Below are 18,993 nucleotides of genomic sequence, written 5' to 3' on the forward strand. Positions count from 1 at the left end.
AATGGGAAAGAGAAGGACTCAAATCTTATATAGCTCCTTCTTTATGAAGTTATTTGACCTTCTGGTTGTTACTAGCAGAAAAGTATTGTGTTAGATGCGATGGAACTGAAATACAGCAAGTAACAAAAGCATAGCAGGTTTATCACTCCTAGTCAGTGCCTGAAGTGTTTTCTGCTTGTGTATGTCCCTGAATGTAGATCTTTCATTGCTGAGATTCATCAGTGCTGAGCTAACAAGAGGTTACTTCCTTGAGCACAATGAAGCAAAGTACACAGAGCGGAGAGAGAGAGTATACACATGCATGCGGATACCAAAAGAACTGGAAAAGGTGAAGTACTTTTAAATATTTCTTTAAATTTAAAGATTAAATCTACTGCATTAAGTTATTTAAAGGAACGTTTATTTTGGAATATTTTTCACTCAAAAAATAAGATAAAAATCTGCAATGATTAACTTTGTGTTTTCAGTTCAGAGCAACTCAGTGTTGTTAACAGAAGCAGATGTAACTAGCTTTCAAGTCCAGATGATGATATTTGGATTAATTCAAATACAAAGCCAAATACAAATCAAAATACAAAATCTTACTGTAAAATGTAATTTTTCATTAAAATACAAAACAATTGTTTTAGCTAATTTTTTCAGTCTAAAAATGTGATGGTTGAGTTTGTCTAAGGTTTTTTGACTTTCACAGTCGTCTGTTTTGCTTCTGGCCACTCTTTACCTCACCTTCCTTACCTTCCCCTGCTATCCAAGTGCTGTGGTCATTCCCATAGATGCCTTCCTGTGGCTTCCATTCTGTATGCCTAAATGTAATTCTGACCCTGCAGCAGGCCAGTTTCAATGCTCTGATGTAGAAGAGAATTTTGTTCTCACCCATTTTGAAACCCTCTAGGAGAGAATGTCACATTTGAGCGACAGCTGGAATATGGAATATGCTCAGGGGATGAAGTATAAAGCTATATTGGTAATAAAGTCATCTAGGCTGCATTATAACTGTATTGTACTGCATTAATAACTGTATTACTTAAGAGTAATGCTGTTAAATATCTCAAAACCTCTAGGTACAAAGTTGTATGGTAAACCTGATCTAATTAACAGTAAGCTATGTTGAAGTAGGAGTCTGGATCCATGACTCTTCCCACCTCCCTCCCTCATCTTACACACACAGTTTATCTTTCGTGGACTTTGGTGGTTATTGAACCATTCTGAGATTTAAATTAGCTCATAATTTGGCACTGAATTCTTCATGTTTCATGCTAAGATAGCATGTAGTGAACTGCTTAGCCTATGTTCTCACTAATTCAGAACCCATGTGAAGATGGGAGGGTAGCTGAGTAGCTTGAAGTAGGAGTAGAAAGTTCACAGAGCAGCGGAGGAAGAGTCTGGCTCCTGTTGTCCATGCCTTGCACAGCCCTTGAGTATCATTAAATTTATCCTCAGTCCATGATGAGACCTGGTTTTACAGTATTAAATCCGTCTCCATTGTAATTATGGAGGCTATTATGTGCAGTCCCAAAGCCACGGAAATTATTCTGAAGGATCATCACCATATGTTTCCAATATAATTTTTTAACATGTAAGAACAAGCAAGGGCCAACAGTCTTGTGTAAATAAGGTTGATGTTCTAAGTAGTGAAATTGATGAGTTTTTTGCACAGTAAATTAGACTTTATTGTCTGTTTTGAATGTCAATGGCAGAATATGAAACTGAGCAATAAGCAGATAGATTTAAAAAGTGATGGATGTCTTTTTACAGCGAGAGATTATTAAATAAATCTGTTCTTTGCTTGGGTTTAGTCCAAGCTAACTCACATTCTAGCTATAACAAATTGAATAATACTGAAAAAAAATGAAAAAGTATGCTGGCAAGCACCTGGAAAGCAACCTAAATGATGTGCAGACCAGCTATTGTAGGAATCACTCAACTGATTTAGAAGTCTGCTTAATTCAGAGGAAGCATGTGAGGCAGTAGGAAAGGAATGGAAGAATTACCTTATGACTTGTATTGTTTACTACCTGACAGTGTAATTGCAGAGCAGGAATGTAAATCATAATCAGCTTGAGTGAGAATAAACAGGAATAAAATTTATCCTCTGATATTAGGTGAAAACTTGATATTCTTTAGTGTACTTTTATTAGATATGCTTTATTTTTTTCTACATATACTTCTAATGCCAACACACTAGAGCTTAATATTTAGGTAAAATTAGGGAAAATAGAGGGTGCTCAGAGTCTCATTCAGGAAAAACTTAGATTCACAAAGTGGGGGGGGGGGAGGAAGGAACATCCAGAGAGAATCAGGTATATAACAGCTTTTTAATTACACAATTTAGGTCTAGTTTAATTACCATAGTATAGGTTGGCCTGTGCCCATAATTAAATGGCTTTAACTGCTTTTATAAATTGAGGAAGCATTTTAACTGAGTGCAAGTATGTAAATTTACTTCTTCATATTTCCTATTCCTCTTCATATGAAAGTAGGATGCATAGTCCCCGAAGGGAAGTACCACAGCTGTAGTCAGGTGTGTAATAGAAAACTGACAAGGTAAAATCTGTTTTTTTAGGGGGGGAAAAAAGGACATACTAAAAGACATGTATATGGCAAATGGTTTTACACATGTTTTACACTCTAGTGGTTTGTTGGTCTTTTTTGTCCTGAGGTTAAAATGTTAACTTCTGTAAACTTTGAAGGAAGTTGGAAAATGAGCTGCAGTAACATCTAAATGTATTTAGCAAGCTGTGGTTATCTGTACAGGTCTTTGTTTGGGCCTCATGAAGCAGAATTTTTGATGCAAGTCTTCCAAGTGCATATAGTATTGTGCTTGTTTGGTTAACTGAAGTAATGTGTAAGTGTATTGTTCATACACAATATAATTCTGTATATATTTTTTTGTAACTATGTATAAACTACTAACATTTGTTTTGTTTTTATAATTTAGTTGATGTTTTTTGGAATCTTTTTGTGCCTGGATGCTTTTCTGTATATATTCACCCTGCTTCCTTTGAGAGTTTTTCTGGCAATGTTCCGGTTCATCACTTTGCCTTGCTATGGATTACGGTAAGTTGTTTCAAGAGAAAGATGTTGACACACACAAATAATGTTTCTGTTTATCTGAGTGGTTAATTTTATGGCCTTCCAATGCTGTTTAAACTATTAATGATTTCTTCCACCATGATTTCTTCAGCTCTAACCTAGCCAAATTAACAATGCACGTGAGGTACTTCTAAGCTTTGCCATCAGTGACCAATTCTCCTTGTTTCCTTCAGACAGCAGTTTGATAACATCTTTTAAGTGAATTCGGGTTAGTAAGGAACATGCCCCCTGTAGTTCTTCTAATTTGAACAGTATTTTAGCATTTGTTTGGCTTTGAGTTAATGACTTGACCCTTGTTTTTGGCAGACTGATACTGAAACAAAAGTTTTGATCTTTACAAGAGTTTTCCTTCTTTCTACAGTAACCTTTTCCCAAGGGGTTCATGTATAACATGGCTTTCTTTTTTTCCCTTAGAATCCTGGGGAGCAAGTGGGATGGGAATAGCTAGCTAGAATATGTTAAACTTTAGGAGTTTTTTGGGTTTTTTGCTTAGATCAATGCTAAGAAAGTTGCTAATTCGTAGAATTTCTGTTGTACCTTCTTGGAACAGCAATTAAAAAAAATGGGACAGAATTAATTTCCATGATAAAAGTTGGTACTTTAAAGTATACTTTATGACAAAATCTTACAAGTGTAACCTAAAAGTATAGGAGTTTTTATATTGATGTTGTTTTTCCTTGAATAAGTCAGGGCCTCATAGTTTTCATTGTGAATTTCCCCATGCTGTAAGTTGATTCATGGCTGCCAATTCTTTATTTTGATCAAATTGATTGCATTTCCGTTATTGATAGCCTTTTACGTGTGTAGTCCTTTTAGATGCGCAGCTTAGAACATATCTTCTGATTAGAAAGAAATCTCATCTTACTGCATTAAAAAACACTATTTTTGGTTCTGAGGTGAAATGTTTGTTCTTGGGTACTGCTTAAAACAGACACTAGGTGGCAGTCTCTAACACTGTGTTCTGCTGTTAATTTTGAGCTGAATCTCATTAAAACTGTCAAGATTTTTCTATCAATCTAAAGAACAGTATGGCTGCTGTTCAGTTTCAAATAAAATTATGTGCCTATTTGTACATTACTGTACGAATGCTATTGCCAAAATACTAAAATTCTGGTAAATGTAATGGATTTTAACATACTATTTGTTTTTTTCATACTACTTTTTTAAAACTTAATAGATGTCATTTGTAAATTTAGTTTTGCTTTTGACAAATGAATTTTCTACTCTACTGAAATGGTAATTAAAAATTTGAAAGACCAGTTGCTGGCTTGGACTGTAAGGCAGTGTCCTGACAAAGCAACAGTCAGAAGACCACACACAGCTGCAATGTTAAAATTTAGTCTGCTTGCCTAACGATATTCTTAGTGTGAAAGGCAGGGTAGGATGCAGTTTGATCAATTCAACTTCAGTGTGTTTACTTCAAAATGGTATCAGGTAAGATTCAGTGAGACTGAGACCTTCTTGAATGATGGTTTGATTATGGTAGGAATTCATGAAACATTTTCTTTGGTGTCAGTTTCTTCAAATATTGATGGAATTTCTTTAGAATGTCTTTACTTACTGAGGCTTTGTCTAAGTCGTTAATATATTAAAAATGTTTTTTTATTGAATAGTTCACGTTGATTTATAGTATGTAATGGAACCTTCAGACAGAATGATTCATTTCCAAATACTCAGAGTATGCACTTTGTTTTTTGTTTGTTTTTCTTTCTTTCCAGTCATTCTTATTTGATTTTGTTAATGTTAAAACTAAGATTATTTCTTTTGCTTTTCTAGCTCAGGAATTTTTTGTGTGTGTAAATTGAGTTCAGTAGGTAAAATGCATCTATAATTACAGAAGGTACTTGAAGCAGGTGGCTGGTTATCTTTTAACATGTTCATCCTCACAAATGTGTGTGATTAGTTGTTTTTGAACCTGCCACATCATATTCCATTCTGTGTAGTAAATAAAAGTGCTCCTCCCTTCATCTTGACTATTTTCTCAACATCTTAGTGAAGTGACTGATCAGTGAGTGTTCTGTCAGCCTTCCTCTTTACTCTTCAACTCTTCTGTTTCCTCATGACAGTGTAGATTATATTACCCTTCACTTCTTCAAAACAATGAAAATATGTTCTAGTTAAGATGAGTTAATTCCTGTCTATAGGGATGTGTACAGAACTGAAGTGTAGGGGGCGTGCTCTGTAGCTTCCTATGCATTTTAATCTTCCATCTAAGAAAGCTAAGAGAACGGAGTAAATGAATCTTGAACTTTCTCCTTTATCTGCCTAGACCCTGCAAGATGGTTCCATTTGACTGCTAAATCGTCCCTTGGTCTCTTGAGTAGATTTAGTTTTCTGTATTTTCAGAGCTATACTGGTGCTAGCATAGTTATTTTAAAGACAAAAAAATCTGAAAACTTCAATGAGAAAGTCATTAAAGTCATTTAATGACAAGATTCTGTCATTAACTATAAGCTGCTGGTTCAATCATTGTGGTCCAACTGGCAGTTGCTGAATCATCAGATTGTGGTGTTTTTGGCAGGTGAAACTTCATTACTCCTAAGCTCCTTAAATGATGGGGTGCTCTTTAAAAAATTAACATCTAACAAAAATAAACTACAAGAGCAGTACTTTTAAATAACAAAAAAAAAAAAGCTCTTCAGTATTCTGAGTAGTGGAAAATTTCTCAAACTATTATTTTTGAATCTTAAAAGCTAATTTCATTTGATTGAAATGCTTTCTGACAACTTAAAAGTACGTGCTTTGTTGGAACAGTCAATCTAAGAGAGTGAGAAGTGGACTTGGTGGTGTTCTTTTCAGATACAGTCCTCAGTAGGTTTCTAAAACAACTGTCCCTGTGGTTGAAAGGTGTGGTTTCTTTTTACAATTCAGACTTCTTTTTATTTTAATACCTCACACCTAGGTATTCTGGGCAGATTGATGTCTTTGCTCATTTTGAAATGCCTCAGTAGAGCTTACTCTTTTGTTGTTTTTTGTTTGTTTTTTTTTAAATGCATTGCATATCAGAAAAGCCTTTTGTGGGAAGATGGAAATGCCCTTCTGTTTTATATGGAAAATACTCTGATAGGAAGGCCATGTTTAGTAAAACTGATACAACTCCCAATAAAGTACACATAAAGATGTTTTTACATCCTACCCATAAAATAAGTAAGGACTTTTGCAAAGAAAGGTGAGATTTACTGCAAATCCTGGCTTTCTCAAGAAAATACAGAAGCTGCATGTGATTCTTCTTACATGAAGAATGATTGGGCAGATCTTTACTTGTCTTCCATGTTGAAGAGGAGTTGCAGATCATAAACACACGTTCTGTTTTCTTTTACTGTTCTCCCTTCTCCCAGAAAGAATTGAGTTTAGGTTCAGTTGGCAATCCTGTCACTTGTTATACTACACATACCTCTTAATTTCCCATTGCCCTCCTGTGAAACCATAGATGTAGACTTTTCAGTAGGAGATAAATGAAAGCAGCGTTACTTCAAGAAAGAAATTGCAGGAAGAAAACATCTCAGGAAAACAAAAACCACACTGGCATTCTCATTATAGACATAGTTCATAAAGAAATGTAACCTGTGTTGCACGTAGGCCCAAGCCTGATGTTTTTTAAGGGCTAGTTTTAGCTGTTAAATACCTAAAATTCCTGCTGTCTGCTTAAGCTTATGGTGAAGTAATGCACCTCTCCGGCAGTATCTGTGACTTCCTACCAACCAAAAAGGGCAGGTGCGGTCAGTATTTTCTGTAGTAACCTCTCAGGTCAAGTACTCCTTTGTCCTTTCCATAACAGTGCATAGTGTAGCAACATTACAACCTTCTCTTTCTTTCTTTCTTGTAAATCAGACCGAAGGGAAGAGCACTTTCACTTCCTTTATAGGATGGAATGTGGTGTCACAGGGATTCCTCCTTGGTGAGTAAGTCCTGATTTTCTTTTTCCTTCTGTGCTGTCGGCCAAATTCACACATTAGCATGTAATCAGTAAAAATACTGGTTACAAATGAAGAGGGTAGCTAAGTTAACTAACATACTTCAAAGGAGACACAAGCAGTTATTATTCAATACTCAGTAAGTGAAATTGATTTGGTGCTGTTTGTGGTACGTATATTTTTGTGTACAACTTCACTACCGTGTGGAAATTGGCTGAAATCTTAGTAGGTCTAACACTCTGTTTATGTGGAGTGCCTGTGTTCCTGTTCAGCCCAATTTAAAATAGGCTGTTTTGGACAAAACATAGCCCCTGCTGTACTTCATTTATAGTGCCTTGAGCTTTTTATGTTTATTCTGAGTAACAGTTAAGTCATGCTTATAGCTATATTTTACATGAATTTCAAGCAGTTGGGTTGATTTAGGTTTTCTTTTTTGTTTTTTATAGCACTTCAGAAATTGTGGAGAGGGTTCTGAAAGTTTCTTGCCAGCTATCTTATTAGTATTAGGCTTCAAAATAATTGCCTGTAGACTAAAATACAGTGCTTTATTTTATGCTCATACTCTGACTTCACTTACATTTTATTTCATTTTTAATAACAGAATCAAGGCTTAATGAAAGCTACTTTCAGTTGTCACTTATTTGAAACCTCTCTTTTTTTAATTTGTTTTGAGGCAGCTCTCATCGGGGCCTAACAGAAAGGTTGGTTTTGTTTCATTCTTAGCATGGTTTTGTGCTGTGTTGTGTGCATGTTGAGGCTCTCTGTTGTTTGAGAAATGAAATACCATTTAGTCTTGGCCAACTTAGCTCTCTGTATATTCAAATCTTCAATTGGAACTTTTTTTTTGTCAGCCCTAAGTCTGTATATCTCAACAGTCTTATGACAGTGAAGTCCTGCGTACTGTAAACGGCATCTTTTTTTTAAGTTTCTAACTAAGTATTAGAATTGATCAGCTTAGTTGTTTTTTTCTGAAGCCAAGCTTCATTCCAAACTTAAGCACAGTTGTAGGAAAATATTTACAATATTTCACTTTGCTCATTTTGAAACATTTCTGGGGCGTAGCTATATATGTGTGAGTATATCCTTCAGACAGACTTGCTTGGGTTTTCTTTCCCCTGGCATCTTCACTGCTTCATGTCAATTAGTTCAGTTCTTGTTAATATTTCATAGAAGGTTAAAAACTTAAGATATCACCATTCATCGTTAAACAATGCACTGAAGAATCAAGGCTTTGATGTGTAACTATATGTGTAAAACAAAATATTGTATTTTCATACAAATATCTGAGATGTAAAAAGGGAGAAACAAGATATATAAATATAACGGCTTCCTTAGATCACTGCTTTCATAACTGAAGTGTGTTATTAAATAATACAGACCTCAGTGGTTGTCTAAGTTTGAAAAACAATAAAGTTATCATTGAATAAAAGATGAAGTTAGAAAAAAATTTGCCCTAAGATACTCATTTAAGCTTGTAACCTCAGTGCTGAAATGGTGTTTTATTAGCCAAACAGGCCAATTTAAGTCACAGGTTTTTTAGGTTGTGTGAAGCAGAATAATGTCTCCAGAATAAATGTTATTTTAATGTTACAAATATATTTATATGCAGGTGATTGCATTCATGATTTTATTAAGATTTAATAATCCATCTGAAGCATTATTGCAGCTGTAGTGTAGTCACGTTTACATTCCTGTATCTGTGACATCAGTATTGGCAATGGTATCCAATTAAGGCGTAGCTGTTTAGAGCATCCTGAATTACATAGGTGATGTTATAGTAAAGGAACCAATTAAAAATGTAGTCATTCTGTTGGATGTCTTCACGCTGTAAAATTGAATGGGAAAAACTTACTGATGCTTTAAAAACCATATCTCTAAAAGGTAACTAGTAAATCATACGCACTTGTGCTGATGAAGAACTGCGGGGCACCAGTGGGCGTGAAATACAAAAGTAAATAAGTCATAGGTGTGCAGCTCTGCATGGTTACATTTGAAATAATGTCTGCAGAGTGCTTATGCGTCATGTGCTGAAGTAACCACATAGATAAGTATACTTGTCTACAGGTTACTCTGGAGACATACGGATGACACCATAGTGAGAAAGTTCATTTTGCGTTGTCAGTTGTTGAAAGCATGCCATGGACAACTGTAACAAGATTCTCAGTCAATGTTTTCTATATAGTAAGAAAAACTTCCTGATTTTCCTGGGATATACTTTTATGTTCCAAGTGGTTTAACCACTTTAAATAGGGTAGGTACCAATGCACTGAAAGCCTGGAGATATTTCACTTATTTAATAACCTGAAGGAAAGATAGTGTGAAATCCGAATTAGAGGTTGTGGATGCCCCATCCCTGGAGGTATTCAGGGCCAGGTTGGATGGAGCCCTGGGCAGCCTGGTCTAGTGTTAAATGTGGAGGTTGGCAGCCTGTCTCGCTCCAATTTATAGGAGGGAGAGGAGGTTCTTTGAAATATGTATGCCTGGTGTGAGATTAAGAAACAACGGTACAAGTGTTGGTCTGACCAGTTTATTACAAATGTTAATAACCTAGATGAAGAATGGGGAGGACAGACATTATTACGTATTGGGGTGATGGGGAAGGGAAGGCGAGCGATAGAAAAGATAGGAAGAAGCAAGAATTGTGTAAAGCGGGGATAGTCACCACCAGGATCCGGCAGTAGTCCCGTTGCATGACATTCTGATGGTCTGAGGCCAAAGGGCAGGAGCAGTGAGGCTGATCTTGGGCAATGAGAGGGTGCAGGTACCGGGTGGGTCCAGGAAGAAGCCGCAGAGTAAGCCCAGGAGGAAGCAGCAGGTCTGAGGTAGCAGGCCCAGGGAAGTCCATCAGCATGCAGTCTGTAGTGAGGGATCTGATGGCAGACACCTCGAGTCCGTCAGCATACAGGCCTTTCGTAGTGAGGGATCTGATAGCAGAAAATCTGTCCTCATGGTTGTTATCCTCCTTTTTTCCTGCCTACTTGACATACCTGGGTGCTTGCACAGAGTCATGTGGGTACCTCCTGAGATGGCCATCTTCCTCGAGATAAGTCCACACAAAAGACCGTTTCCCAGCCATTATCAGCAGCTTATCCCTCTCTCATTGCCCCTGGCCTTGTCCTTACTGTTCCTTAAAGGATTTTACAACCCTTAGCCAGGATCTGTGCATTAGTGTCCTCCAGACAGAAGATTTCTCTACCTTTGCCCAGGACTTGCCTGGACTTGTTCCTCAGCAAATCTGAGTCGATGATATAAAAGAATAATCTCTTACACAGCCCTGCCTGCACCAAGGGGGTTGGATCTTGATGATCCTTGAGCTCCCTTCCAACCCATTCTATGATCAGTTGAAACGGCACAGCCACTGCATTACCACTACATATGGGTAACTTGTCTCCATAGCATCAGAATGATTATTTGTTATTATTGAATCTGTTTTTTTCCAACCAGTAGATGGAGACAATGATATAGTATATATACTATATATAGTATCAGATGGACAGACCTTGAAAAAGGCAGTCAGGTTTTCTGGTTCTTTAATTTTCACTGGTCTAAGCAAATGGCTCATGTCAAATCAGAGTTCCACACCACGCTTTTCTTCACTGGGTTTTATGTATATCATGAAATAGATTTGACCCTTACTTTGGATTTTCTAACAAGTGAAACAAATGTAAATTTCTGTTTCTAAGCTGTACAGAAAAGAAAAAATCTTTGTATCAACAAAATTTAGTTGTATTCTAATTTGATTTTAGCTTTTCATATGGAATGAGAAATTAACCTAAGTATTTATAAGGGAAGCTGTTTGTTCAGATCACATCATTTTCAAAACAGACCAGTGATGTAGATTCACACTTCTTAAATATATTTTGACACACAGTTGACAAAAAAAGTTGCTGTAATGGACTGGTGCTCTGAGTTCCTCGTTGGTGATGGATGCCAGCCACTGCACTGTGTATGTTTTATCATGGTTTTACTTCTAATTGTCTCAGACACAGTGTGATCATTGGGCTGAAACAGAAGTCTGCTGTGGCGAAAGAGAGAGGCATAACAGGAACGCCTGCATGCTGCTTCCTTATATTAAAGTTAGTAACAGGAGTGCATATCCCCCAAAGTGTGCATTTGTGCAGTTATATTATTTGGAAACCTAAGTGTTGTTTCAGCTGAGATTTTATTTTTTTGTCATTGACTGGGCATAATAGTAACAGTAGTTGATAGGCTGAGGAATTTGAGCGTGGTGTTAAGTACTTGCTGTGGAATGGTAAGCGCCTGCATGAGTTTCTGTGTAGCCTTAGTTTGTGGGAGAAAGTTTATCTGCAGGTTTCTTTGTGAAGGAATGCTTGGATTTTCAGCTGAAAGTCATGCAGATTGAAGGATCACCTCATGTTCAAACAACTCCATGTATTCAGTTTTGCTAGTAAAGCATTCTAAGATTTTATGTAACAGATAATGGAAAGAATGGATAAGCTTTACTCTTTTCTATGAAGGGACTTTGATGTCTGAAGATGTTTAAATTTAAAGTGTGATGACTCCTCAGTTGGTGTGTGCTGCTAAACATGAGAACTTGAGGTTTAGCCTAATGAAGCTGTGAAGATGTGAAGAGTATCTTTAAGAGCACAGCAAAAAATATTAGAAGTAATAATAGAATAATAGGAAATAGATGAGTGAGAGGACAGAAATCTTGTATCTTATCAAGGCACTTTTGAAGGACAGTCCTAATGCACTGAATCTGTGTCTTTGCTGGCTTTATAAGGTGTGAAATATTCACCTCTGTAATTAGCCATATTGTATAACAGCTCTCACATGGCATTGTTTCTGGAATCCAGTAAGAGGAACTACATCTTACACAGACTCTCGTGATATTATCTTTGAAGAGCTAAGTGGACTGAAGCAGGGGCTGTATTTAATTCACTTCTGGGATACTGATTTCTGTAGAAAGATTCTGTTGTTTTTCTTTTCAGTAACCAGAATGATTGAATATAAAATGGAATCGTTGTCCTGCTCTTCTTTATTCATTGTTCTCCTTTTCTCATTCATGAGGAAAAACAACAGATTTTCATGTGAAATCTTTCCATCTGTATTCTGTTACCATCAGACACAACTGTAAAAATGCAAATGCTCAAAGGGAGTTAAGCAGTTAAAGCTGTTCAGTGTTTTCTAGAGTTACATACTCCCACAGTGCTGCCTCGTTCTTACCCCTCTGTTATCTACTTTGACTTGAGAATTTGAATGCATCAGAACTATGCTGTGTGTACCTTGTTCATTTTTGGACATTTGTGACTTATAGTTTGTATTGCTTAGTGTTCGAGATGGCTCTAAACATATTTTCCAGTATTGGTACTGAGTGTGAACAGAGTTAATGAATTTCTGGAGCACTATGTAGAAACATATATTGAGAAAAAGAAATGCAGAAAATGCTGTATATAGTGGTTGACCCGAGACTTTTAACGATAGATGTAAAATCTTATCAATCTTTGTGTGCTTATGCATGTATTAAATCATTTAATATAAAGAGTAGGAATGATTTGCAATGAGTACAGATGGAACCAATCTGAACTTGATCACGTACTAAAACTGTAAGGTTCATTTCTCCCTGAATACTGACTACATCGTTTCATAATCGCAGGCTTTGCATTATTTCTGTATATGTGCCAAAAAGGTGTCAAATCTATTATATTTAATCAATTTACTTGATTTCTCTGTCTTTGTAGGAAATAATTATTCCCATTCTGTATTATGTTCAGAGCACACATGAAAATCCTTTTGTAAATGTCATTAGCCAGACCGGAAATTCTGCTGCTGTAGGAGTGCCTTTGTAGATCTGTACAATAGTCATGGTTAATCTCTCTCAATTAGAAACGTGTTAGCTGTAGGCTCTAGGTTGCTTGCCCAGACAATATAAAGGGGTCTTTTCAGTGCATAATGAAAGAACATTGGAACAGATTTCAAATGCTAGGACTTTCTTACACTATTCACTTTCTGGACAGTAGTTTTCTGTAGTCAGCCTGTGCAGTAGTCTCTTGTACTGACTGGGTTAGAAATGCTGAGAGGCTTTTCTGTCATCAGGCTGATTAAGTTAAAATTCTGCAGATACTTTTGTGTGTTTCTCTAAAAATCTGCTTTGAAAAAGTTATCACAGCATTAGTGCTGGCTCTGCTTCTCCTGGATGGGAAGTACAAGTTATTACACAACTTCAAACAGAAGGTGGAGTATGTTTTTAGTTAAAACTTCAGAACCATTGATGGAATGTTACTGGAATGGTTTTTAGGTACTTGCTTATTTACAGCAAGTGAAACTTAAGTTACAGTGAAGTCTGAAAAGTAAAATTCTATGACAGCATTATTTGAATGCACTCTGTTCTAGAAAAGCTTAATTCCTGCAAATCACAGCAGTCATGCGTAGTTCATTTGACCCTTTTGGACAGGTTTTTATAGAATAGTGGCAGTATATATTCAAGTATAATATACACAGCATATTTTCAAAATGTCTTCATCTTTAGAGTTCATGTTGTGTGTAATTTTGGCTGTGCTTTCATAAGGTATTATTCTCTTGATTTAATTCTCAGAACAATACCATTTGCAGAAGTGTAATTTTACTCTTGATTACGTTTGTGGTTTGTCTTCCCCATGATGGTAGCTGTGTGTATTTGCATCAGTTTCTCATGAGATTGTTTTAATGGTTGCAAGTCATACATAACTGTTCGGATCTTTTTTGAAAACAGCATTATATTTGTCAATGTATTCAAACTGATCCCGTGTTTAGAAAAAGGTGATGGAGCATTATCTAATCTGAGATAAGCTGATGACTGAGCAATACAGAAAAGGAAAATTCATAGCTCAAGGCTAACTGGTTCCCACTTCTATGAAATGTGAACTTCAGTGAGTTTGTGTGTATCTAAAAATACATACATTTATCTAATTAAATCTCTTTTTTTTGATACGTGATTTTCGATCTTCTGATTTAATTTGAAGATTTATCTAAAATGCATGACATCCCGTTAGTACTAACCAAAGTAAGTAGACAAGTAAATACCACCTTGCAGTTTCATTATGCAAATGACTCGTATTGCGGCACTTGAGGTAGAAATCTCTTCTTACTGAAGTTCTAACTTACAGCATGAAAATGTGTAATGATTTGGGCTTCTGGATTGCCTGTGGGACCATACGTGGTAAACTTGTGAATTCGGTAAGGATCAATCTCAAGCTATGATGGAAAATTGTTTGGAGTCTGCTGCAGACCTTAGGGCTAAAAGAAGGAATGGATCTGTGGATAAAAACTGTCCTTCAGCATCTGTTTACTGTGTTGAAATTGAAGATAACTACTTGATTTATTTTTATTTGGGTTACAGCAAATATAATTTCTGTAACTGAAGAAGTCAAAATGATAAGTACAATTGGCTGGAGAAAAAAAAAAATAAAGCCGAAGGTCACGCATGCAGAAAGTTCTTAACAAGTGGGGTCTCTTGCCCAAGGACAGCCATATTCTGACTAAATGGATGTGACAGATTAGGTGATCCTGTTCAGGAGTATGATGTGTGTTTATCATGATGATGGTGTTCCATGTGTGTTGGGAGTGAAATAGACTACGCTGAAATGCATCCTTGCTAAACAGCTTTGGTAGATTCATACTGACTTGCTATTATTTGTATGTTGTGGATATGTGACCCTTAGTGAAACTCTTTGCCCTTTGTATTTCAGCGATAGACGTTTGCTGCAGCCTGCTCAGGTGTGTGACATTCTCAAAGGAGTGATATTGGTCATCTGCTACTTCATGATGCACTATGTTGACTACTCTATGATGTATCACCTTATAAGGGGGCAGTCTGTCATAAAACTCTACATCATCTATAACATGCTTGAGGTAAGAATTTGAACATCAGAATATCAAGCATGTTTTCAGAATGCTTAAAAACTGTTGTGTTATGATGTTTGTGTGTAAAGTATGGCATGTTTCATCCTCACAAATGCACGACTGCTTATTATATAAAATCTAAGTGTAGTGAAACGGAATAGTTCATGATAAATAAATTTTCTAGGTAATGTTCCATATTACCTAGATCCTGGAGCTTATGGAGCTGTTTAGTTAAATGAAAATTGAGAACTCTGGTAGAAGGACAGAAAGGCAGAAAGCAGAATGAATGACTTTTTGAGCTTGTTGATGGAATTTAAGATTTGATTTGAATTAGTGATAAGGTTGTGAGAGAGAACAGAGAAGAAAGATGTAGATGATCAAGAAATCTGTTTTTTATTTCTTGATTACAGACGTACAGCTTTCATTATATGCAGTAACACATGCTGCTGCTTGACTTATCTCAGTCCTGACTGACAGACAAAAACCTGAGTACATTTTAGTAAGTTGAGTGAATCTAGAGAAACAATAAAAGAAAATTCTGGTTTGGGACAATAAAACAAGAAGCATAAAGAGAAACCCTGAGGGGGGAAAAAAATCTGTTCTGATACTAATAGAAAGCATGAGATTTTAATTGCGCTTCAGTGATCAGTGATTCACTAAGTAAATTGAGCCCTTATAGTTAAATCTTATCTCCAGTCTGCAAATATAGGACATACTAGTGATGGAACCTCTTAAAAGGATTGTGTGGCTTTGTACATGAGGTGCTTTACGAAGGTTCTGGGATCTCTGAATAGCATATTCATCTCTTCTTGAATAGCTGTTGTACCTTGGCTTAAATGGGACTATGTGCAAAATCTGTGTATTTTATCTAAAAACATTTGCTCTCATCTCATAATATATGGAAAATACTGCATTAAGAACAAATTCCCAAGTCAACTAAGCATCATACAAACCACTTAAGGTGCTTATTTATTGGGTTGGTTTTTTCTTTTCATTTTTGATTTGATGACAATCATGTAGAAAACAGTAACTTGATGACAGTTTAGTGTCTGGATTGTAGTTGTGTTGGCAATATTCATCCATAAATAGTTCCCTAACCTGTGAGAGATTATCACTTAATAGTCTTTGGGAAGCCTTTGAGTCACTTCGCTTAATGCCGGAAAGTTCAACACCAAGTGCTTACCAAGTAATCTGAACAGAGACTGCAGTGTTTCCTGTGAGTTCGAAACTGTATTGTGTCCTTTTGAATTAAGAGTTGAGTTTCTTTGTTACATTTGGCAGAATCCAAAGTGTCTGAAGAAGAACTGTGGTGGTGCCTGAGTTTCCTTTTCCTGTCATGGGGGCAGAAAGGAGGAAATGTTGCAGTGCATAGTTACTATAATTATTAGAAAACTTAAACCAGACTTTGAAGTTGGAAATGGTATTTAATTTCCTTGATGTCTCATGATGCCCCCATGTCAATACAGAGGGCGTGTTTTTTGAGGAGTTTTTTTTACAGCTGTAGGTTGCAGCTATAGAATCAGCAAAAAAAAAAAACCAACCATGAAATCCTACTGAAAGACTTTGTTGATTGTCAGATTTCAACAGGTCGATTATTTATTCAGTCTACTTGAGTGAATTTCATTACAAATCTGTTATATGAGAAACAAGCAGTTTTTAGGAGCTGTTAAATCTATGCTTAAAATAAACTTTAAATATTTAAATAAAATACACATATAACAAACCTTACATCTTCACGAACTTACAAAATTAGAACATCTTTTTAGTGTAGTTAAATCACTGAGCAGTTGAGATGTTTACAATGTCTTAATGTTTTCGGCTGTTAGCATGTCCTGGGAATATCCTCCTGGACATGAGGAGTGCCACATCTGCAAAGCATGTGCTGAATGCTCCAGGTAGCCAGCCTAAGGGGAGCATTCAGCACAATTAAATGACACTTTTCTTTTTTAGATTCAGACCCACCGGCTCCTGCTCCTTGTGAAGCCCCAGTGTGCGTAATGCTGGTGACAGCGCTCACCATGGAATTCTGCTGGAGCCTGGAGCCGGCATGTAGGGTTTAGGTAAGTCTCATTTGGAAAAGCAGACAACAATATTGTGTGATGGGTTTTAATATCTTTCTATCTATAACATAAGGAACAAGAGTTCTGTAAGTAAAAAGGAAAGCAAAGTCACCATTTTGTCTGTTAAAACCCTCACAATATTGTGGACGAAATCTTAATGAAACGCTAAGCATTCTGCAGTAGATGTAGTTACTCAGTGGGTCATCACAATGAGCAGGAACCAAATAAGACCATCTAGACTTACAAATTGAAAAGCCGAAAACAGTGCCACTGTAAATATCTCTCAAACTGATGTTTTTCTTTGAACTTCAGGTTTATGAGAATTCATCAGCTCAGGGTTTATTTTGTTTTTATAGGTGACAGTTAAAGAGTAGCAGTCAAGTTAATTAAAAGATGGAAGATGAAAGTCTCCAGCTCCCTTGATACATATTGAAAATTGTTCTTATTTAGCCCTCATATTTGAGAACATTTGAAGGAATGTTGCCTTGAATAAGTTAAAGTGCATAACTTCTATCCCTTCAGTATATTTTCTGTTAGAACACTGTTAATTAACCAAGTCTGGATATCATATGAAATCAATGTTGGGCCTACGATGTACTTTTTTTAGTTAGTAGGGTATGGTTCAATATATGCAGGTTCAGTTCTGTATTGCTGCTTGCTGTTTTAACATGTCCAAAATTGTCATCTTCCAGAAGGACAGTAAGAAATACCAATTCTGTTTATTAAGTAGAGGTCATTAGTTTTTCCTACTTTTTGCTTGATTAGTACTAAAAGATAAGTTCTAATTTAACCATATATGTGACTTGTAATACCCAATGTAATTTTTAAAGTGATTTTCCTTTTTCCATGTGCAGCTTAATTTAAAAATGACTAAACTTCAGTGTATAGGCAGGAAAAAAAGCATTTCCTTGTAATGATCTTTACTCCTATATGCTTGCTAATCAGGAAGTGTTGAAAACTGGTAGGATTCCGTGTGACCTTTTTTGCTGTGATAATGAATTACAAACTCAGTTTGCTGCCCATATTTTGCCTATCTATTCTAATAATGCTGTCTAGAGTTTTTTGTTGTTTTTTTTTTTTTACATATTCTATGGGTTAAACTTCAGGTGTTTGTAGGTTTAGGGTGGTGAGGGTTTTTTGTTTCAGCCGTTTTGGGTTGTTTTTTTTGGCAGAATGTCTAGTCCCTCTTAATGTCCTGCTGTTACCTTGTGATATTTTTTTTATTTCTATGTCTGCTTTATGCAGAGATCTGCACTGAGTATGTACCTTATTCCAAGATGGAAGAAATTATACAGCCAAACCTAATTTAAGTCCCATTTTTACTTGAGAGCTGATATTCCCTGTCATGCATTTGGCATTCACTTTTCTTTCTTTTTCTTCTTATAAGTCCAGGGGGATAAGGGAAAGAATGGGGTGGTTTTACACAACATGCATAGTTGTTTATCAGAGGCCGAAGTCTGAACTGTACTTGGATGTCTTCCAAGGAAGCATCTAAGATAATACCACATGATTTCATATCATGAATACTGTTGGGAAGGTAAACTTGAGAGAGATAAGTTGCCATATATACACAAGGACCCATGTAACTGCAAGATCAACTGGACTGATATGTGAAAGAGGTGAAAACTCATAAGTGAAAACCTTTTTAGTTTGAGGTGTATTCACACTGGCATAACCACATGTCATAGAGAATATTGTTGCTGTAAGGCAGTAAAAAGTTCTTTTTGTTTAGGTGGCTGATCGTTTGTTTTCTTCATTTGGACAAGATATTTTGGATGCTCTTTATTGGACTGCTACAGAACCTAAGGAAAGAAAAAGAGCCCATATAGGTGTGATTCCTCACTTCTTCATGGCAGTGCTGTATGTCTGTATCCTTTTTTCTTCAGTAAATTGCAGAATTTTATAAATTAAATCTTGCAGGAACTACTTGGAATTATTTTCAGAATATATTTGAAAAGGTAGTTATATTCCTATATAAGTATTTATTTACTTTCAAAGTATGATTGTCAGTACTACATGTTTTAAAAATAAAGTGAAAAAGCTTCTAACAATCTTGGGGAAAAAAAAGACTTTGTAATGATATT

At 36.1% G+C, this 18,993-nt stretch overlaps 1 protein-coding gene across 4 annotated transcripts in view; it reads left to right on the forward strand.

The window, feature by feature from the left end:
- TAPT1 (transmembrane anterior posterior transformation 1) overlaps window positions 1-18,993 on the forward strand; it is a 38,859-nt gene that overhangs the window by 5,071 nt on the left and 14,795 nt on the right. The window contains exons 1-6 of one of the 4 annotated variants that reach the window (XM_015285737.4): window positions 260-328; window positions 2,939-3,057; window positions 6,925-6,991; window positions 7,685-7,708; window positions 14,696-14,858; window positions 18,642-18,777. In XM_015285737.4, coding sequence (XP_015141223.1) covers window positions 3,048-3,057; window positions 6,925-6,991; window positions 7,685-7,708; window positions 14,696-14,858; window positions 18,642-18,777 — 400 coding nt within the window. In that variant the 5' untranslated portion in view covers window positions 260-328; window positions 2,939-3,047. Of the gene's footprint in view, window positions 1-197; window positions 329-2,938; window positions 3,058-6,924; window positions 6,992-7,684; window positions 7,709-14,695; window positions 14,859-18,641; window positions 18,778-18,993 lie in introns of those variants that run through there. The other 3 variants (XM_015285736.4, XM_015285738.4, NM_001031161.4) reach the window with 3 other exon arrangements.

The sequence above is a fragment of the Gallus gallus genome, chromosome 4, assembly GCF_016699485.2.
Source record: "Gallus gallus isolate bGalGal1 chromosome 4, bGalGal1.mat.broiler.GRCg7b, whole genome shotgun sequence".
NCBI lineage: Eukaryota > Metazoa > Chordata > Aves > Galliformes > Phasianidae > Gallus > Gallus gallus.